The sequence below is a fragment of the Periplaneta americana genome, chromosome 1 (assembly GCF_040183065.1).
Source record: "Periplaneta americana isolate PAMFEO1 chromosome 1, P.americana_PAMFEO1_priV1, whole genome shotgun sequence".
Taxonomy (NCBI): Eukaryota; Metazoa; Arthropoda; class Insecta; order Blattodea; family Blattidae; genus Periplaneta; species Periplaneta americana.
In genome coordinates, this window is record NC_091117.1 from 62,215,399 (window position 1) to 62,238,686 (window position 23,288).

Below are 23,288 nucleotides of genomic sequence, written 5' to 3' on the forward strand. Positions count from 1 at the left end.
CGATTTTCTCCTAACATATTCACGACATCCGCATAGACAAGAAGCTGATGTAACCCGTTCAATTCCAAACCCTGCCTGTTATCCTGAACTTTCTTAATGGCATATTGTAAAGCGAAGTTAAAAAGTAAAGGTGATAGTGCATCTCCCTGCTTTAGCCCGCAGTGAATTGGAAAAAGCATCAAATACAAACTGACCTATACGGACTCTGCTGTATGTTTCACTGAGACACATTTTAATTAATCGAACTATTTTCTTGGGAATACCAAATTCAATAAGAATGTCATATAATACTTCCTTCTTAACCGAGTCATATGCCTTTTTGAAATCTATGAATAACTGATGTACTGTACCCTTATACTCCCATTTTTTCTCCATTATCTGCCGAATACAAAAAATCTGATCAATAGTCGATCTATTACGCCTAAAACCGCACTGATGATCCCCAATAATTTCATCTACGCACGGAGCTAATCTTCTCAAAAGAATATTGGACAACATTTTGAATGACGTCAACAAAAGTGATATTCCTCGAAAGTTATCACAGTTGGTTTTGTCCCCCTTCTTAAAATAGGTACAATTATGGACTCCTTTCATTGTTCTGGTACAATTTCCCTTTCCCAAATAGCAAGTACAAGTTTATAAATTTCGCTATATAATGCACTTCCACCCTCTTGTATTAATTCTGCTGGAATTTGATCGATACCTGGAGACTTGTACTTGTCCAGATTTTCTATCGCAATTTCGATTTCTGAAAGCGTGGGTCGGGTATAAATGGCTCAGCAGTTTGTATTTCAATTTCGTCCCGATCATTTCTATCTGGCCTATGTACATTTAGTAGTTGCGCAAAATATTTTTTCCATCTGTTTAGGATTGATGGAGAGTCTGCAAGCAAGTCACCATTCTCATCCTTGATCACGTTTATCCTTGGCTGATATCCATTCTTAAATTCCTTTATACCCTTATATAAATATCTAATGTTTTATTCTTACTATTTGTTTCTACCTCATTCAGTTTTTCCTTCAAGTAACCTCTCTTTTTATTCCTAAGTGTACGACTTGCTTCCCGTCTTTCATTGAAATTATCTCTCTTCTCCTCAACTGGACCCTGTAAGAATTTCAATTTTGCCTGTTTCCTTCTTTCTACTACGATGCAACAATCTTCATCAAACCACGGTTTCTTTTTCTTAGTTTCATAATAACCTATGCTCTGCTCAGCTGCAATTTTGATACTATCTCTGATATTTTCCCACACGCTGTTAACATCTAATTCTCTCTCAACTTCGTCGGAAATTTCTAAATTGGCAAATCTATTCGAAATTTCGACCTGATAATTTTGCTTAGTTTCCTCTTCCTCTAATTTCAAAATATTGAATTTAGTAATATTAACTTGTTGCTCTACTCGCTTGGCTACTGATAGTCTTTCTCTTAATTCTCCAATTACCAAATAATGGTCAGAATTACAGTCTGCATTCCTGAAAGTTCGAATGTCTACTATACTAGTATGTCTCCGTTTATCTATTAAGATGTGATCTATTTGGTCGTGTGTCATCTGGAGAAGTCCAAGTATATTTATGTATATCCTCATGGGGGAATGTTGTACTTTTGACAATTAAATTTTTCGTTGTGGGGAAGTTGACTAATCTAACTCCATTGTCACTACTAGTTACGTGTAGGCTCTCTTTTCCAATAGTTGGTCTAAAAATATCCTCCTGTCCTACTTTAGCGTTGAAATCCCCCAATAAAATTTCCATGTGATATCTAGGTAACTGATCAAAAGTATGTTCCAATTCCTCATAGAAGCTCTCCTTTATATGGCCGTCTTTCTCTTCTGTAGGGGCGTGAGCATTTATAACTATGATGTCGCACCATCTACCCTTAAGTACTAAATATGATAACCTGTCACTGATAAATTCGACCTTTTTTACTGCTGATTTTATTCTTTTATGAACAAAGAATCCTGTTCCTAATTGGTGATTATTGTTTCCTTCCCCATAATACAACAAGTTATCTCCTATTTGTGATATGCCATTCCCATCTAACCTTACCTCTTGTACTCCCACGAAGTCCATTCTATATCTAGCTAGTTCTTTAGCTACTAATGTTACCCCTCCTGTTCTATAAAGACTAGTTACGTTCCAAGTGCCAAATCTCAAAACCTTATTCCTTTGCTGTAGTCGTGCCAGAGAATCAGTCCTATTCCGAGGCTTATTGTAGGGATTCGTAACAAGCTGTTTTTTTACGGTGATGGGTTGTTAGCCCTTCGCCCAACCCCCAAGCTGGAGGACCACCCCTTATCGGCTGTCCACGACTGCTTATTCAATATATTCTCATCTGGAGGCCGTCTCCTCTATCCGCAACCTGAGGACGCGCCATGCCGTGGTGATAGGGACCCTCAATACATGGCCTTAAGCGATTTACTAAAAGAAATTGAACAAAGCTCTTTCTGATATGATTAATTCAATAACAGAAGAAATGGAAAACAAAGAGAACTGAATTTTATTGTTCACTGAAATTCAGTACAATATTCTCGGCTCTTCGTTTAATGTGAGAACTGTTTAAAAGTGGATATGTTAACGTTACGTGTCCGGATTAACATCAGTATTTCTGAATTTGAAGTTAGTTCCGTGATGTCAGTATAGCTTTATTTGAGAAAAAAGAAGTAATTGAATATTCGTGAAGCGTTTAAACAGATTTAACAAATTTCCTCAAAACTAGATACGTCACAAGGAAATGATTAATATATATGAGACATTTCCTTTCGCAAATTACTATTACACTGTTGGTAACACAGGATAAAAAATAATCCTCCGACTTGTCAGGATAATAAGCCTATAAAATGTGGTTCGAGATAATATGTAAGAAGCCGAAATCGAAGATGGGTAAACACTATGTAAAATTATCACGGTAAAAATGCAAGGTGGTGCTGCTTTTTTTATCCCTATCAATCAAGAATGATTGATTGCTTGTAAATGTTGCTATTACTACTCCATCTAGGTCTGTTATCGACAAAACTTTTATCGATGGCTTGTAGTGATTCTGCGAGATTTTTGGTAATATATTTTTTTTTATGAAACTGGATTTAAATATCTATGGGTATCAATGAATAACGAAATGTAAAATTAAATCATGTTCAATTATTCTAAATACAGTATAGTCGTAAGCATCCATAACAGGTCTGGACTAGATTTTTCCATTGCTGGTAAAATAGGAATATGATATTTCAAAAGATCTGTAAATGTGTGTCTCAATACAGTTTCCTTTCCTTGCTGCGAATGATATTAGTATTCATTCAATTCATGGTGTTCTGCCCAAGAGCAAGTCTTTTACCGCAAACCCAGCATCCTCCAGTCTTTCCTATTTTCTGCCTTCCTGTTCGTCTCCTCATACGATTATTAGTATTCGTATACGTATACTTTCTTTACCTATGTTATTCTATTATTATACATGTGTATAAATGAATTAATTTAATATGCATATGCACACAAATCAACATAATTGTCGTTTTAAGTTTTCTTTGCAAAAATGACCAAAAGAGACTATTCCATTTCTTGCATTGTTATAATTGCTCTGGAAATACATATCAACACGATACGTGACTTCATTGGCATCAGAGTGTATGTAATGCCCTCTACAGCCTATTAAATAGAAAGTAATACTAATACTAATCACAATATCCACCGTCTTGAAAGAAAAGGTTCTTTTTGTTAATGGCGGATAGTTGACTTGTCGTTATTCACATATTATACGAAGCCAGTTTTGTAGGCCACTTTACCGACAGAGTCGTTCCCCAGGCTGCGACATAGGAGGCTGGTCTACGTTACACCAGCAATGAGAAGAGATGAGTTGATGGAGAATTTTGTTGGGATGCCACAGTGGAACCGGAGCTCTCCGAGAAAACACCTGTGTTACCTGGACCACGGACTTGCCGAACACAAGTTATAAATCTAGGGTACGCTACGCCTGGGATCGAATCCGAGTCCACAGGATTATACTTCAAGCGTTCTAGCCACTACACCACCGTAGCGCCTCTTCAAACTAAATTAATTGTTATATATGAGGTAGTTAAAAACTGAATTTAACTAGGTTACAAGCAGGTCTAGACTGAAGGAGGATAACAAAGAACGTTAACGTGTTCTAGAAACATTCCGCGAAAAGGTGTACAGTAGTAAGTAGCAAACCTCCAAATCCTTTTTGTTACTGACTGGTAAGGTTCACCCTAACGTTTAAATTCAACGGTGGTAAGTTTCCTTCTGTTGAAAAATAAAGTCTAGTTTATTTGGTGTCGATGAAGTTGCTATTAGAGAGATGGTATTGGTTAAATGCGGCCGAAGACTCGCAATGAAGCTACCTAACATTGGCCTTATATTAAGCATACAGAGAAATAATTTATTACAGTTGTATGAACACTTTTTAATAATTAAATTAAAATTAATATAATCAGTTAAAAATCAGACATGTTTCGGAGGATTGCTCCTCCATCTTCAGTGGCAATACCACGAATGCAAAAAGAAAATGAGTATGTAAAAAGATCGTGAATAATACTGAAGTACAAAAATGCTATGTTTAAATGTCAATAATTGTTAAAAATAAAATGACAAGTATTATTCAGTATGAAAAGTATAACTAAAATAAATTAAATTAAAATGAAACTTATACTTAATAGTTGTCAAAAATATACTATCTAATAATAAAGAACTTGTATATAAATAAGTACAAGAATGATGGAGGAGCATTCCTCCGAAACATGTCTGGTTTTTAACTGATTATATTAATTTTAATTTAATTATTAAAAAGTGTTCATACAACTGTAATAAATTATTTCTCTGTATGCTTAATATCTCATTTATGAACACTGTTTAATTTGACCTTACTTGTGTAAATTCAATTGGCCTTATAGTTGGGGAAAACCTCGAAAAAAAAAACAGTAGGTAATTATAATCAGTCTAACCGGGAATAAAACCCATGCCGGAGCTGAACCACCGCCTGAGCTACACCGGTAGTTCCGGACTATCATCGAGTTATATGCCATGTACGGTAATCAAAATTCACATACGCAGTTGTAATTTATTCAATAAAACTGGACGAGATTATTTTTCTATTGGCATTTATTATATAGGACTACTACAAAAGATCTTGCCGGTTCGGAATCTGAGGCGCATGAAAATAATGCCAATGAAAAGATAAATTCAAAGTTTAGTTTACCTTACAGATGTTCAATGTGTCCCTCATTGGTAACACGGCACACATCAACCCTTTAGTCAAGTTCCACGTAGGTACGCGGATTTTCTGACTCCCAGATTCTGAGTTTATGTCTGTTCACCTTACCAGGAAGATGAAAAGTAGCTTCGTCAGAAAACACTACGGAACGACAAATTCATCATCGTTATCAATTAAAGTCTGCATACTTATGCAGAAATTTCTTCGTAGTACTTTGCCCTCTGGTTTTAGGGCTTGCGGCAACTGTAGTCGTACCGATGATAAAGCAACCGCTTTCGAAGAATCTTGCCTTAAATTCAGGCCCACTGCACCAAACTTTGTTCAGTAATGCCGTTACACATCAATAACCGACTGGTTCACATGAAAATCAAGCTTTTCTCTCCTCTATACGCCTCAACAATGAACAAATTTGTTTATATGTGCTATTATGAGGCAGTGTCACCAACTAGGAAAACAATGTTGCTACAACTAAACTTTTTGAGTGTCTTTCCATTGATGCCATTTTCATGCATCTCAGATTCATCGAACGTAAATCACGTGTGTTCGAAACCGGATAGATCTTTGTAGGAGCCCTATATTATTATGGTATGCATGGATTTAGAGATGAATTGTTTGTGCTTGTAAACTGTAGTAATTTGCATGAAATGTATCATAAATTTTTGTATATCTTAATTGATTGAATCGTTTCGACTTTCAAATTGAATTATCTTGTTAGAAGGACTTTTTTCAGCAATATTACACATACAGATACACTACGCCAAACGTCTCCAAAAGCCTACTAGCGAGTAAGCCCCTGAACGGAACCGAAGCCAGTACGTAATGAGCGCGCTCCGCCTCACCCATCCCCACCTGTACTGTACTCAGTGTTTATTCGCAAACGAAGAGCAGTGGCGGACTGCCATTATCATTATGTTGGTCGAAGTGTTCCACCGTTTCACAATGTCTTCTAATCATGGACGTAGTACATTCAAGGATGAATAGGAAGAGAATTTTTTTTTTGTGATAGTGGGGAGAATGTGAAATGCTTAATTTGTTCGAAAATTCTTAAGAGTGTGTTAAAATTCAACATGCGACGACACTACTCGATTCTTCACAAAGAATATCATACAGTTACAGATATCTTGGACATGTGGAAATAATTTATTTTGGGGCTATCTGTATAACTGTTGGTTATACATAATAAATAATTATTATATTACAATACGTTTACACTCAGTTCCGCATGTCAAACATATAGTTTTCGTTTAATTTTAGGTGAAATGCGTAGGCCTACAAATATTTTGATAAATATAAAACAAGAAAATACAAAGACAAATCACATACTTGTCCTCAGTCTTAAACAAAAAAAAGCTTCTTGCTAGCTATGTTCTAACTTGGAATATTGGAAAATTAATGAAGCCCTTTAGAGAAGCATCATTTATAAAATCATGCATACAGGACGTTAGACTACTAAATTCTGTGTCCAGAACAAAGTCAAAGTTCAAGGAAATTAAATTGTTTCCAATTACAGATTGTAAATGTAATAGAATCTGAAGTCGAAACCACAATTAACCAGTTTGTAGCTTACTCACTTGCATTGGACGAAGGCAGGATACTTTTGCGAGATTAAGAATATTTTCATTTTATTTATTTTTTGAGGGTAGACTTATTCCAACCCTTTTTTAATTTTGGGTTGGGGATAAATTCCAAATAATAAATATAAATGCAATCCATCTCCACCAAAATATAAACTGCACCTTGACCTGAAATAATTTATTAAACTAAATTAAGAAAATTTTTAAAGCCTCACCTAGCCATTTTCATCCGAGGATTTAATGAACATTTTACTGTGTCTGAATGTCTTCTGGATATAATTACAAAATACAAATGGAGAAGATCTTTTCCAGGCATTGAAAGGCACCATAGAACAGAAGAGGTTGAATTTGCAATGGATTGTGTCAATAGCAACAGACGGCGCTCCAGCTTCATAGTATGTCAAAATAATATACAAACGTATGGTATTTCTTATTCTTTTGATGTTATTATTTGTAAACACAGACTGTTGCCGCGATCCCCCCACTGATCGCTTCCATCTGTTGAGGTACGAGTCTTTCCCCCTTCTCTAGCATTACAGCACACTGTGTCTGGCGGGCAGCATCGAGAGCACGAATGACGATACGCTTTTTGGAGACCTCTGCACTACGCTATCAGAATTTTCTCTTAAATCCAATGCACGTGTCTTTGGACTGTAAGTACTTTACAAAACAAATCCTACTTTGTAGGTTTCACCCCCCCCCCCCAAGTAATGAATAATTGTTTAGAATTGTAAATTGAATCATCTGATTACTATGTGCTGTATATTTTTTTGTAGAGCCACCAACTTAGCTCAGTCGGCAGACTCCCTAGCCTTCTGATCAGGAGTTGCTCTCGGGCTTCTTTAGATCTCCATTTGATATGAATAAATGGTTAGGTTTAATCCGAAGTTTTCCTCAAATATAAGGCAAATGCCAGGTAATCTCTGGCGAATCCTCGGCCTCATCTCACTACATATTGCCAAAAAATTCTCATTTACCTGCCACAAAAGTAATTGAGAACATGTCATCTACACTGCTTTATTAGTAACTGGAGTTTTGTGAAAATAAATTCATAAAAAGCGTTACAACCGATTTTGGAACCACATGTCTTCCACATTCAATTCTTGCAATTGCGGCCATAAAAACTGTTATCATGCTCGTAGCAACGCTCTATTTGACGAGGGCGACATTTTCTACCGATCACCGAGAACGAGGACTTCCTAATGATTTGATGTTCTCTGTCGATCCTGTATCTTCAGATTTCCTTACCAGTCTTTGCACTGTTAACTCGTTAGGAGCATTTCACTTACCAAAAATTACACGAAGTCTTCGAACAGTCTATGCCTAACATTCGCCGTACTTGAAATGCACTTTCAGAATCTGGACGCGTTGAGCATTAGTGTATCGCTCCATTTTAGCTGACAACAATACACACAAATGACGCAATTTTAGGAAGTGTGAATGAAATTTGCTTTTCATTATTACATTGGGGTGATGTAAATTCTCTGCAAGGGGGTTTTTACCTTTTTATAAGTACGTAAAATGCCTCCTGTTTACCAGAGTTGTACAATTTTTTCAATTAAACCGTATCGGCTGTCTACTTCCTGGCAGCAAGAATGATCGTGTATAGAATATTCTTGGTTACAGTACTTATTCCAAAGCTTTCCTTCAGAAATTCAAGTACTGCATTCGAAATATATCAACTAGGAACCACACCACACAATCAAATCAGTAAATTAATTTCAACAAGCAACTGGATATACTGTTGTAATAACTTCTCAAAAGCACTAGACAAATCATTAACACTTCTGTCAGACTGTGGTCGTTCCATAAAGTGCAATAAGTAGTTTTCGTTGTGGCAAAGTAACCCGTAGGATTGTAAATATTTAGTTTCCTAATGCAGATAGAACTTATCTCAGCCTCTGGAAAGTTAATACCATTTTTCAAGGTCAAAATTTAAGAATGAAACATTCCTCCCCTTATTGTTTTCTCTTTCAGTTACATCCATCTTCTTATCGTTTTCTTTCTGAACTGTTATTATTTACCTCTTGGACATTTCGTGAAGAAACGTTCAGTTGAATGAAAAAGAAAGTGTCGTTTTTCATTATTATAAATTCGTGTATAATAAGAGTAGAATATATATATATATATATATATATATATATATATATATATATATATATATATATATTTCATTATCACTGACTTTAGAGGTGAATTTTAGATCACATTGCACTTTACAATTTCTTTTTATTATCTTTCCCCTTCTACTCACAGGCTATACGGTACGGTTGGCCAGCTTCATGTTTCTGCTTTCTGATTGTGTCCTGCCATTTATTTCTGTTCGCTACCTTCTTTTCGTGAAATGGCTCCGCAATCCATGTACAACATCACATAAACGCATTCCTATTTTATACTTATTAAATCTGCAATGCTGAAGGAAGAGAAAGTTAATTCCTAGAAAATGCATTCCAAAACATATTTAGCAAGAAGGTACCAATATGATTAAACTGGTCTCCAGGTAAAGTAAATTGTTAACAACATTGACAAGAGAAACACATATGCTACTCTAAGGCGATAAAAGAAAGAGGTGACAAATGTCGTCGTCTTCCTAACAAGTATTACGCCGAGTGGCCTGTTACGGTCTCAAACTAGAATTTTCAGCCCATCTCTTCTTCGGACGACCAAGAGATATTTTGCCATGCGGATGGTAATGAAACAGTGCTTTTGGAATTCTGCATCGATCCATTCGTTCGAGATGACCCTTCCACTGAAGTTGATATTAACTGATGAACTGCATAATGGGTTCTATTTGAAGTTCTTGCACTATATCCTCATTTTTTGTGATCTCAGCGAGTATAGCCAGCTCTTGCTCTCATGAACCTCATCTCGCTTGCTGTTATTCTACTGACATCTTTATTTTTCACAGTCCACGCTTCACTACCATAGCTTAATATACAAGCCTGTTCTTGTGTGTCTTTGTACTAGTGAAGGTTTCATGATTTTATTAATGATCCCCATTGTTTTATTATATTTTCATATATTTTTCAGCAATATCTACTTCATCATAAGGTGATAGTGTATAGCCAAGGTAAGTGAAAATAGTTACTCTTTCTATTATTTTATTATTCAAACAGATTTTACTTGGTACAGGGAATTTCCCACAAAATGACATGATTAGGTGACAAATATGTCTTTCTAAAAATAATGATGTGTAATTTGATGACAGGTATTTCAGAGTCAGGGAGTGGCTGAATTCTTTATTCAAGAGTAGGTCCAACGATAACTATCAACTTCACGGTAGCTCTCACCTTTAAAAATACAAATCTTGAACTCTGAGCTTTTCATTCAAACGTAATTATATATTGCAGGAAACATTACAACTATCTTTTGTCGTCATTTGCATGATAAGGAGAAAAAGAGATAGCGATTCTCTTCCGTAGATCAGTTCTAGAGAAAGGAATTATGATTTCACTGACTTTGTTTCAATTCCGACATAGGCTGTAATAATACTTTGGTGGTGCCTGTAGTAGTAGTAGTACTAGTAGTAGTAGTAGTAGTAGTAGTAGTAGTAGTAGTATTAGTAGTAGTAGTAGTAGTAGTAGTAGTAGAGATAATGATGATAATAATAATAATAATAATAATAATAATAATAATAATAATAATTGTTTTATTTAAACTGGCAGAGTTAGGGCCGTTATGCCTTCTCTTCCACTCAACCACGCTCTAAGTATTATATGAAAATGCAATAATATGATAGTAGTGGTGGCAGTAAAAGTAGTAGAAGCAGTAGTAGCATAAACAGAAGTAGTAGTAGGAGTGGTAGTAGCAGTAACAATAGCATCAGTAGAAGTTAGCAGAAGTAGTAGGGTAAGAGGTTGCTTAATATTGTGATATGAGTAATATTGTGATAATTGTTTTTGATAATTTATTACAATTTTACTGACTGAGAGAAGGACCGGTTTTGTACAGAAATTTGTCCACGAACATCCTCTTAATACGTTGACACAAAAAATCGACCTTCCTCTCGCTCAGTACAATTGTAATAAATTCTCAAGAAGAACTATCACAATATTGCTCATATCACAATGTTGCCAAACTTTATTCAATAAGTAGAAGTAGTAGCAGGAGTAGTGGTGGTAGTAGTAGTAGTTGTAATAGCAGTAGCAGTAACAATAGTAGCAGTAGAAGTAGCAGTGGTAACAGAAGTAGTATAAGTAGCGGTAGTAGCAGAGTTATATTAGTAGTAGCAGGGTTTTTTAGTAGTAGTAGTAGTAGTAGTAGTAGTAGTAGTAGTAATAGCAGTAACAATAGTAGCAGTAGAAGTAGTAGTATTACAAATAGTAGCCGCAGTAGTAGTAGTAGTAGTAGCAGTAATAATATAAATAATTGTAGTAGGAGTAGTAGAAGGTGTTGTAGAATCAGAAGTATTTGTGTTAGCAGTAGTAATACTGAAAGTAGTAGTAGTACTAGTAGTTTTAGTAATAATGGAAGTAGTAGTAGGCTTGCTAGAAATAGTAACAGCAGTAGTAGGAGTAGTAATGTAAGTAGTTGTAGTAGCAGTTGTATTAGTAGAAGTAGCAGTAGTAGCTGTGGCAACAGAATTAGTTGTATTAGCAGAAATAGTATGTATGTATTTATTTACACTGCAAGTGGGCAAGCACCCGGTGGCAGTGGTATATACAATGTTAACAATACACAATAAAATGATAACCAATACACAATAAAATTTACAATACATAATAAAATTTACAACACATATACAATTTTACACACAATACAATTTAACACAATAATAATAAAACATAAAATAAAATACCCAATTTTACAATACAACCTACATAATTATCTATAGGTCCTACATAAGTTTCAATAGTCTTTCACTTTACTCTCATCTCATTCCCTGTAGTGGCACTATGACGCATTTCACTGACACTTTAGCACACATTTCACTGACACTCTGTAACTCATTTCACTGACACTATAGAACACATTTCATTGACGCTATAAATTATCACTGATCGGAACTGTTCACTGCACTGTAAAACCATAACTTCACTGACTCACCTCGCTTCACTGATACAACAGTTCAAATAAGTCAAATAATTACATCCTTATGCATACTTATAAACAGAACTACATTTAAACTAAACATTTCTAGTCTAAGGCCCTCTTACACGCTAGTTTTCAATAATTTACAATTCAAACCAAGGAAGTAAACTCGTCAGCCTAGATAAATACATGTCACCTTAAAAAAATTAAATGTTGAATGTCACCTTAATTTTAATTTTCACTTTATATACAACTTTTAAAATTATTCTTGAATCTCCTTAAGGAAGGACAGCCCTCAAAGACCGCTGCAGGTAGGTCATTCCAATCATTTATAGTTCTATTTAAAAATGAGAATTTACCTACATCCGTTTTCTGTTTCCTACATTTGATTTTAAAATCATGATCGTTCCTACCATAGTACGTAGTACGTTGGCTTTTCTAACCGAGCCGTTATGTCTGCCCATGCTTTCTGACCTAGATGTGCTCTATATAATGATGATATTCTAGTTTTCCTACGTCTGTTTTCCAAAGTTTCCCATTTAAGTTCTTTTATCGTATCGTTTCCATCTTCTCTTTTACCTTTAACAAATTTCGCTGCCCTATACTGGATTCTTTCTAAGGAATTTATCTGGTATATTCTATAGGGATCCCAACATGTAGTTCCGTATTCCATTAACGGTCGCACTAACGTTAGATATGCTATTTCCCTCGATAGTAATGCTAGTAGTTTCAGTAATAGTGGAAATAGTAGTAATAGAAATATTAATATCAGTAGTAGAACTAGAGATTGTAGTTTCAGTAGTAGCAGAGATAGTAGTAGTAGAAGTAGTAGCAGCAGAAGTAATAGCAGTAATTGTAGTAGTAGCAACAGAAGTAGAAGTTGCAGCAAAAGCAGTATTGATAATAGTTATTCAGAGTAGAACTTCAACTTGGGGAAGAACGACCGATAAATTTTGCCTGAGGGATAGAGCCTTGTATTTCTACTTACAACACGACCCTCTCAACTTTGTATCTCTTCTAGTCCTGTCACATTAAGCATTTAATGGCTTTTTAATTCCTTCGCCTTAGCCAGATTTGAACACGCGAACCTTTGATACAACTCTTAACAAGTTAACCACAACACAACTAAGGGCAATTATACTTGTATACAAGATTGGAGCATGAGGTCTTTCCCGGAGTTATTGGGTTTCCTTAACATTTCAGTCCAACAGAAGTCTAAATTTCAAACTTATTCTTCGCTCATTTCATATCATATCTCGTCTTCAAAAATATTTCAGCAGCATGGTGTTAAAGTTTTAGTGATATAAATCTTGGGTCGAACGTGTAACATGGTGACCATTAGACAACGGACGATGATTTTATCAATAAAGCTACCCTGCCCAAAGAACATGCGTATTTCGCTTTTAATCTGCCGCGTATCAGGGTGGGAACAGTAGTTGCGATATCAACTTTAATTGCATCTGATAAAGGTCACTATTCCGCGATATCGACGTGTTAATCTCGTGTGTGGGTTATCCATTGTCAAGAGTACGTAGCATATCATTTATCCAGCGATGTTCTTCTTCCTTTAATTATTTTTTCTCTTGCAGGCAACATGAAGCTCAAAACATTTGGGATTTTCAACTCCAAAGGGACGTTTGACGTTACTCTCAAGGTAACTGATTTAGACCATACATATCAAATATTATATTCATAGTGTGATGTGAAACTATTATTTCGAAATCGGTAGGAACAAATTCTTTGAAGTAAGTTTTATAGTTTCAAACCCATCCTTTGGTGCAGAGGCATATACGGCGGCCATTAAAGAACTGATTACAAATGAAATAACATGGATGTTACTTTTTGTATTCTTGTATATTCAACCAGTCCAGCACTTTCTTTGCTAAAGACCGCGTAAACATCAAACATAATAGAACAGTAGACTTTTATCGCCTTTAATTTGCTAACAACGAAAAGCACCTTTAAAACATCCGATTATGCGAGTAAAACATTGTTACGAAGATTTGTTACATGTTAAGAAATAATATAATTTTGGAGCCCTGATATTGTTATATTATTAGTAACTTACAGTAGGTATATTATTAGTAGAGAGTACTCTATTATAATACGTTATTCATATTAGTATTGTATGCTATGATAGAATAAGTGTGTATTATTGTAAATTGAACTATGGTATAGTATTTTATAATACAGTGTGTTATATTACAATATTGTAAAATTTGGTACAATATTGTACTATACATTCTTTTATACAAAAGTATAAAATACATCAGTATAAAATACAATGTGATCAAGTGTATTATTGTACATAAAATGTTCTATAGTACAATAGTCTATAGTAGTATGCGGTGTAGTATTGAAAAGTTATACAGCAGTACATAGCAGTACAATAGCATCATGTAGTACAGTGTTGTACTGTACAATAGATTTTGATGTAACATAGTATAGCGTTATTCATTAAAGTGTTGCGTAGTGTAGTGTTGTACAGCAATACAGTATTGTACGGTAAAGCGAGGTGTAGTGCAGTATTGTACAGTAGTGTAGTGTAGTACAGTGTTGTTCTGTAGTGTGATGTAGGCCTACATTGCTGTACGATGCAGTGTGGTATAATGCCTATTTTTCAGTAGTGTGTGTAATGCGGTGTTGTTTGGTGTTGCGTGGTGATGGACACCACAATATTGTACATTACAGAGTGATACAACAAGATTTATCAGAGTATGGCATAGTATAGTTGTACTGCATGGTGCGCTGTAGTAGAGTGTAGTGTGTTACAATGTTGTAGGATACTGTGTGGTGCAGCATATAGTACAGCATGGATTAACAAAGGTAACATAATACAGTGTCCTGTACTACAGTCTTGTAGGATAATGTGTGGAGTAGAATACAGTTTAGCACGGGATGGACAAAGGTGGCATAGTACAGTGTTGTGGTGTACAGTGCGCTGTAGTACAGTGTTGTAGGATATGTGTGGTGCAGCATACAGTAGAGCGTGGATTAACAAAGGTGGTATAGTACAGTCTTGTAGGATAATGTGTGGAGTAGAATACAGTTTAGCACGGATTGACAAAGGTGGCATAGTACAGTGTTGTGGTGTACAGTGCGCTGTAGTACAGTGTTGTAGGATATGTGTGGTGCAGCATACAGTAGAGCGTGGATTAACAAAGGTGGTATAGTACAGTCTTGTAGGATAATGTGTGGAGTAGAATACAGTTTAGCACGGATTGACAAAGGTGGCATAGTACAGTGTTGTGGTGTACAGTGCGCTGTAGTACAGTGTTGTAGGATAATGTGTGGTGCAGCATACAGTAGAGCGTGGATTAACAGAGGTGGTATAGTACAGTCTTGTAGGATAATGTGTGGAGTAGAATACAGTTTAGCACGGATTGACAAAGGTGGCATAGTACAGTGTTGTGGTGTACAGTGCGCTGTAGTACAGTGTTGTAGGATAATGTGTGGTGCAGCATACAGTAGAGCGTGGATTAACAAAGGTGGCATAGTACAGTCTTGTAGGATAATGTGTGGAGTAGAATACAGTTTAGCACGGATTAACAAAGGTGGCATAGTACAGTGTTGTGGTGTACAGTGCGCTGTAGTACAGTGTTGTAGGATAATGTGTGGTGCAGCATACAGTAGAGCGTGGATTAACAAAGGTGGTATAGTACAGTCTTGTAGGATAATGTGTGGAGTAGAATACAGTTTAGCACGGATTGACAAAGGTGGCATAGTGCAGTGTTGTGGTGTACAGTGCGCTGTAGTACAGTGTTGTAGGATAATGTGTGGTGCAGCATACAGTAGAGCGTGGATTAACAAAGGTGGCATAGTACAGTCTTGTAGGATAATGTGTGGAGTAGAATACAGTTTAGCACGGATTGACAAAGGTGGCATAGTACAGTGTTGTGGTGTACAGTGCACTGTAGTACAGTGTTGTAGGATAATGTGTGGTGCAGCATACAGTAGAGCGTGGATTAACAAAGGTGGCATAGTACAGTCTTGTAGGATAATGTGTGGAGTAGAATACAGTTTAGCACGGATTGACAAAGGTGGCATAGTACAGTGTTGTGGTGTACAGTGCGCTGTAATACAGTGTTGTAGGATAATGAGTGGTGTAGCATACAGTAGAGCGTGGATTAACAGAGGTGGTATAGTACAGTCTTGTAGGATAATGTGTGGAGTAGAATACAGTTTAGCACGGATTGACAAAGGTGGCATAGTACAGTGTTGTGGTGTACAGTGCGCTGTAGTACAGTGTTGTAGGATAATGTGTGGTGCAGCATACAGTAGAGCGTGGATTAACAAAGGTGGCATAGTACAGTGTTGTAGGATAATGTGTGGAGTAGAATACAGTTTAGCACGGATTGACAAAGGTGGCATAGTGCAGTGTTGTGGTGTACAGTGCGCTGTAGTACAGTGTTGTAGGATAATGTGTGGTGCAGCATACAGTAGAGCGTGGATTAACAAAGGTGGCATAGTACAGTCTTGTAGGATAATGTGTGGAGTAGAATACAGTTTAGCACGGATTGACAAAGGTGGCATAGTACAGTGTTGTGGTGTACAGTGCGCTGTAGTACAGTGTTGTAGGATAATGTGTGGTGCAGCATACAGTAGAGCGTGGATTAACAAAGGTGGTATAGTACAGTCTTGTAGGATAATGTGTGGAGTAGAATATAGTTTAGCACGGATTGACAAAGGTGGCATAGTACAGTGTTGTGGTGTACAGTGCGCTGTAGTACAGTGTTGTAGGATAATGAGTGGTGCAGCATACAGTAGAGCGTGGATTAACAGAGGTGGTATAGTACAGTCTTGTAGGATAATGTGTGGAGTAGAATACACGGATTAACAAAAGTGGTATAGTACAGTGTTGTAAGATAGTGTGTGGTGCAGCATACAGTAGAGGGCGGATTAACAAAGGTGGTATTGTATAGTATTGTACAGTGTAATACAGTGCCAATGTTGTAGGATAATGTGTAATGTGGAATACAATTTAGCGCGGATTAACAAAGGTGACATAGTACAGTGCCCTGTAATACAGTGTTGTATGATAATATGTGGTGTAGAGTACTGTTTAGCCCGGATTAACAAAGGTGACATAGTACAGTGTTGCATTGTACAGTGCCCTGTAGAACAGTGTTTTAGGTTAATGTGTGGAGTAGAATAAAATTTAGCGCGGATTAACAAACATTGCATAGTAGAGTGTTGTATTGTACAGTACCGTGTAGTACAGTGTTGTAGGATAATGTGTGGTGTAGAGTACAGTTTACAGCGGATTAACAAAGGTGGCATAGTACAATGTTGTATTGTACAGTGCGCTGTAGTACAGTAGAGTGTGTTAGTGTTGTACGATACTTTATGTTGCTTTATACATTTTTTACATTATAATGTTAAGCAATCAGTGTTGTGCAGTACAACGTGATGTAGCGCGGATTAGAAATGTGTCAGAGTAAAGTGTTGAATTGTAGTACAGTGTAGTGTAATACAGTATTGTGGAGTATCGTGTGGTGTAGCATACTTTTTACATTAGTGTTAAACAGTAGTCGTAGTAGCAATAGCAGTAGCAATAGCAATAGTAGTAGTAGTAGTAGTAGTGGTAGTATTAGTAGTAGTAGCTTTAATTTGCCTGGCAGAGTTAAGGCCATAAGGTCTTCTCTGTCACTCAACAAGGTTTGAATCATATACATAAAATAGATAAACGGAATACAAAACAATACAAAAGTAGATACCTTAGAGATTACATAAAATAAAGTAGAAAATTACATACAATCAAAATCAGTTACAAAATATAAGGGCGATAGGCCTATATTCATTTTATAAGACATATAAATTGGTGGAGAAAAACTCGAGGATTACGTATACTGTATTATACCAATAATAGACGCACGGGATAAATAATGAGAATAAACAAATTAGATGATAACAAAATCACTTGAGATTGAATAATATACAATACTTTACGATCGTTCATCATTTCACGATATAACCTCGCAGCTTTCAACACTATACCATGGATGAATATATAAAAGGATGTGAAACTTACCGAGTTTCCCGTAACACATACTAGAGGCGCTGTTGTAGAAAATGATCTTGCTGCCACCTGTTAGAGGGAGGGGCGTTATTACATCTAGCAGCGCACCAAGTAGCGAAAAGAGTAATTACTCCATGCATTTAGCAGCGCATCTGGTGACGAAAATGTTAAACTGTGCAGAAAGTATTCCCTCCCACCCTCATCGATATTCAAAACTAACCCAACTTAAAATAAAATATTTACATTTTTATTCCTCACAGCAGCTTCTACTGAAAATTCTTACCGTAGCCAACAGGAAGATAAAAGATACGATCTATTTTACACTACCCGATTAAAATATAACCAGACAGAGACAAAAGAAATAAAGCAAAAGGTTAGATAATTGGGATTGTATTCTTTGGGTATTTATTGTACAGCGCAATGGAAAAGTCTGCAAGAACTACTTAGATAGTTCAATTTATTATATTACTATTACTTTACAATACATTCAACAACACTATTTTTACAACGTCCATAAACATCACTGTTTAACATGCACTGCTTATACACACACGTAATATCACTTTATATTGACTTATCAGCAAGTTTCTGTCTGCCATCTTGGCTCCTCGTCGAATCCTCGAGAGCAATATCTCGAACGGATAAATAGAGAACTCTGGGTAATGTACCCAACATGTAGTTCTAATGTACACCATCTACGACGTTGGGCGCTGATCATCTTATTTCAGCCCCCCACTGCCAGATGGTGCTGACCGCAGTTTCGCATCCTATTATATATTTATCAATGACTATACTTGCATATGAGCTGGTTGATTTATACAACTTGCAACGATCTTCCTTATGAAAAATTATGTTATTAACTTCAGTTATAAGAGCCAACAAATGTGCCACGTAAAAAAATAGCTACAAACAATACTATTTGTCACACAATGCATTAACGGAAGCTAATTTTATTTATTGTTTTATTCTTATATTATAAACAACTTATCAATGAACAGTAATTATATTAACTAGCCTATTTATATGTAACTGTTTTAATTTTTGACATTGTTTGTATTCTAATCCAGTAATGTGTTCGTATATTCTTACATTTATACCAAAATCATCTGAAGATGGCAAAACATTTGCCGAAAACGTTCATCTATGTAACTTTGTCATACACATCATGCTAATTTAGTGAATACATTTCACTTTGTATTTGATAAGCTATTTAGACGGCAAACAAACTCCTATCCCTGTAAAACAAAGTAATGAGTTGAATAATTTCAAGGGAAAAAATGTTCCGGGGCCGGGTATCGATCCCGGGACCTCTGGTTGAATGTACCAGCGCTCTGCCAACTGAGCTACCCGGGAACTCTACCCGACACCGTCTCAACTTTTCCCTTTATATCCACACAACACGCGAGCGCTGGTACGTTCAACCAGAGGTCCCGGGATCGATACCCGTGCCCGGAACAATTTTTCCCTTCAAATTATTCAAATCTGCTTTACAGGAAGCTTTACCTGAAAGATTAGATTCGCAAAGTAATGAGTTGTTCTATATATTTGGACAGGGCACTGAGGATGTGAAGAGGAAGAAAAAGAATACCTTTGATGGGTCGCTCGTGGGACGCCATAAAAGCTTGGCTGAAACCATCGCACCTCTTCCACAGCAGCGCTATCCACCTGAGCAAATTCACAGCCAGCGCGACTCGCCAAAAAAATATACTTATATCGGACAGGACACTGCGAAAAAGCCGGACGAAAGTCAGCGCGACTCACCAGAAAAACCTGTTCAGACACGGCGCGACTTGCCCGAAAAACCGGTCCAGAAACGGCGTGACTCATTCGAAAAACCGGTCCAGAGGCGGTGTGACTCACCCGAAAAAAAGACCCAGAGACGGCCTAATTCAGCCGAAAAACCTGTTCAGACACGGCGTGACTTGCCCGAAAAACCGGTTCACAGCTTGCATGTCTCGGCCGAAAAAACGGTCCAGGAACGGCGTGACTCACTCGAAAAACCGGTCCAGGGACGGCGTGACTCACCCGAGAAAAAGGCCCAGACACGGCCTAACTCAGCCGAAAAACCTGTTCAGAGCCTGCTTGACTCTCCCGAAATATCGATCCAGAGCAGACATGACTCGCCCGAGGAACAGGTTAACAGTCTGTGCGAGTCACCCGAGGAACAGGCTGACAGTCGGTGCGAGTCACCTGAGGAACAGGTTTACAGTCGGCGCGAGTCACCCGAAGAGCAAGTTTACAGTCGGCGCGAGTCACCAAAGGAACAGTTCCACAACCTTCGTGGCTTGGCTGAAGAAAACGTTCACAATCGTCGCGAGTCACCCGAAGAACAGGTTTACATTCAACGCGAGTCACCTGAGGAACAGGTTTACAGTCGGCGCGAATCACCAGAGGAACAGGTTTACAATCGGCGCGAGTCACCCGAGGAACAGGTTTACAGTCGGCGCAAGTCACCAGAGGAACAGGTTTACAGTCGGCGCGAGTCACCCGAGGAACAGGTTTACAGTCGGCGCGAGTCACCAGAGGAACAGGTTTACAGTCGGCGCGAGTCACCCGAGGAACAGGTTTACAGTCGGCGCGAGTCACCAGAGGAACAGGTTTACAGTCGGCGCGAGTCACCCGAGGAACAGGTTTACAGTCGGCGCGAGTCACCAGAGGAACAGTCCCACAACCTTCGTGACTTGCCTGAAGAAAACGTTCACAATCGTCGTGAGTCACCCGAGGAACAGGTTCACAGCCAGACGGGTCGCAAGGAGGAAGTGTCAGCAGAGGTGCCCAGGTTCGGCGTAAGTTCGGAGACTAGCTCAGCCAGCGGTATCAAGACGCCCGTCTTCGAGAAGGACAAAGAGTAAGTCAGCTAACACGTGGTGTCCATTAACTAAACTGCATTTCATTATCTTCATTATTCATATCATTACCTACTTACATGTATCATCCATAGACCATGTCGCACATAATAATACAAAATTTCAGTAAATCCTTGCTTCTAGATTAAAGAAAATAATCTGTGTTGTTAATATGACAATTTTTCCTTGAAATTATTGAAACCTGCTTTACAGGGGGCTACTACCTGAAAGCCAGATTTGCATAATATATTCGTTACTGGAGGTACGTTAACAGGAGGCCACAATTTAAGTCATACAGAATTGGTGTGCGCTAAAAGTTGGGTTCTGGCGGCTTGTCAGCCCATTTGAGTTACGTGGATATAAAGGAAGAGTTGTGCCGGTGTCGTGTATAGTTCCTGGGGTAGCTCAGTTGGAAGAGCATTCGTGCGCTAAGCGAAGGGTCCCGGGATTCATACCCGGCCCCGCGGAACAATTTTGGCTTGAAATTATTGAATATGACACACAGTTTCTCAATACACGTCTTAAGGATCTCCCTAAATTTAGGTGCATTTTTTTTACTATTCCATAATATATTAAAAAATATATATTCTTAAATTCGTATATAGTGTAAGTTTCTCAAGAATAAATTATGTCAGAAGACTGAAATTTTGTGTACACTTTCATAAATCAAGTACGTTAAACATGCAGTTCCAGCGAAAAGTTTTGTCCCACAGATACTTCATTAAGTCCCACAAAGAAGGCAGTGCGCATGATCAGAGGACGAGCAACCTGGTTCACAAGAGAACAACTAGTTGAGGTAATAAAATTAGTTTTGTTTCGTTGTATGTCTGATCATGCGCACTGCTTCATTTCTGGGACTTATGAAGTATCTGTGCGACAAATTTTTTTCGAAGACTGTACGTTATGATATTGATGTAAAGATTTTGAAGTATTTTGATATAAATTAATAATTTTAACATGAGTGAATTTTGATATTAAATGGAAAAGAATTAAACATAACTAATCACACTCTATTTTAAAAGTGATATCATTTGGAAGTACCGTTAAAAAGTTGACACTTATTACATAATATAATTTTGTGAAGTGTGCGCTCATGCTCATTTATGCGTATCTAAAAAAATATGCATATAAATATTGTGTCTCATGCTTTAAATAATTCACGAAAGATTTTATAGCATTGTAACAATCACTTTTACTTGTGGTCGTAACTTTTCTCCATGTGTAAATTATTTCACTTTTTAAATTGATTTACTTTAAGATGCTTTATCAACTGCAATAGAAAATTGAAATTATGGTTTATTTAACGACGCTCACAACTGCAGAGGTTATATCAGCGTCGCCGATGTGCCGAAATTTTGTGGTGCTTTTACATGCCAGTAAATCTACTGACATAAGCCTGTCGCATATAAATATTGTCTTAGATGCCATCGGCCTCGGCCGGGATCGAACCCGCAACCTCGAGACTGCAATAGATATCTAGAGGCTGAGTGAAATGAAGGTGAAAGGAATCTAAGACCTAGCGCTCAAAATCACTCAGCATTAATGTGTTGAGAGAAAACCACGGAAAAGCCCCAACCAGGATTTGAACTCGGGTCCTCTCGTTTCACAATCGGACATACTGAACGTTACTCTAAGGAGATGAACATGCGCAGATTAAATGAACCGTTCAGAGCAAAAGTGGTGTAAGTCAAAATTGGGTAATGAGTTTTAAATTTAAAATTCTGTAAAATACAGTGCAAAGTAGCAATTAATATGGCCTTCTCGCTATCCACTGACTGCTAATAGTTTTAATAAATTAAATATTAATTGCTACTTTGCGCTGTATTTTACAAAATGTTTACTTTAACCCTCATTACCCAGTTTTGACTTACACCACTTCTGCTCTGAACGGCTCAAATATTATAGGATTTATAATGGTTTTTCCATGCGTTCACTTATAAGTTGCCATAGTTACTTAAATGGTTTTAAAGAACCCGGAGGTTCATTGCTGCACTCAAATAAGCCCGCCATCGGTTCATATCCTGAGTAAGATTAATCCAGTCCCTACCATCGTATCCCACCTCCCTTAAATACATTTTAATATTATCCTCCCATCTACGTCTCGGTCTTTTTTCCCTCAGCTTTTCCAACTAACACTCTATTCGCATTTCTGGATTCAATCACTTGTGCTATATGCCTGCCCATCTTAAACGTTTGGATTTAATGTTCCTAATTATGTTAGGTGAACAATACAATGCGTGCAGTTCTGCGTTGTGTAACTTTCTCCATTCTTCTGTGACTGCATCCATCTTAGCCCCAAATATTTTCCTAAACACCATATTCTCAAACATCCTTAACCTCTGTTCCTCTGTCAAAGTGACAGTACAAGTTTCACAACCATAGAGAACAACCGGTTTATGCTATACTAGTGGCTTGTGCAGCAAATGCTGCAAACTAAGTTCATTAGACTTCAAAAAACATTTTTCAGATTTATTTTTAGTGAAGTATACCAGACATTCTGAAAGTTACTTGCTTCCATAATATTGAAAGATACTCTCTCTCGAGCCAATACTGAAGAAAACCACGCATATAAATATCTACAGCACACCGCCATTAAATATAT

At 37.2% G+C, this 23,288-nt stretch overlaps 2 protein-coding genes across 3 annotated transcripts in view; one reads left to right on the top strand and one right to left on the bottom strand.

The window, feature by feature from the left end:
- LOC138696326 (fibronectin type III domain-containing protein 5) overlaps positions 1 to 23,288 on the bottom strand; it is a 1,093,145-nt gene that overhangs the window by 910,424 nt on the left and 159,433 nt on the right. The gene's annotated exons all lie outside the window — the stretch shown is intronic.
- Positions 13,348 to 23,288, top strand: part of LOC138696317 (cGMP-dependent protein kinase, isozyme 1-like) — a 50,631-nt gene continuing 40,690 nt past the window's right edge. For both annotated transcript variants that reach the window (XM_069821120.1, XM_069821111.1), the window contains exons 1-2: positions 13,348 to 13,475; positions 19,394 to 20,688. In XM_069821120.1, the coding sequence (XP_069677221.1) occupies positions 13,416 to 13,475; positions 19,394 to 20,688 (1,355 nt within the window). In that variant the 5' untranslated portion in view covers positions 13,348 to 13,415. The remainder of the gene's footprint in view (positions 13,476 to 19,393; positions 20,689 to 23,288) is intronic.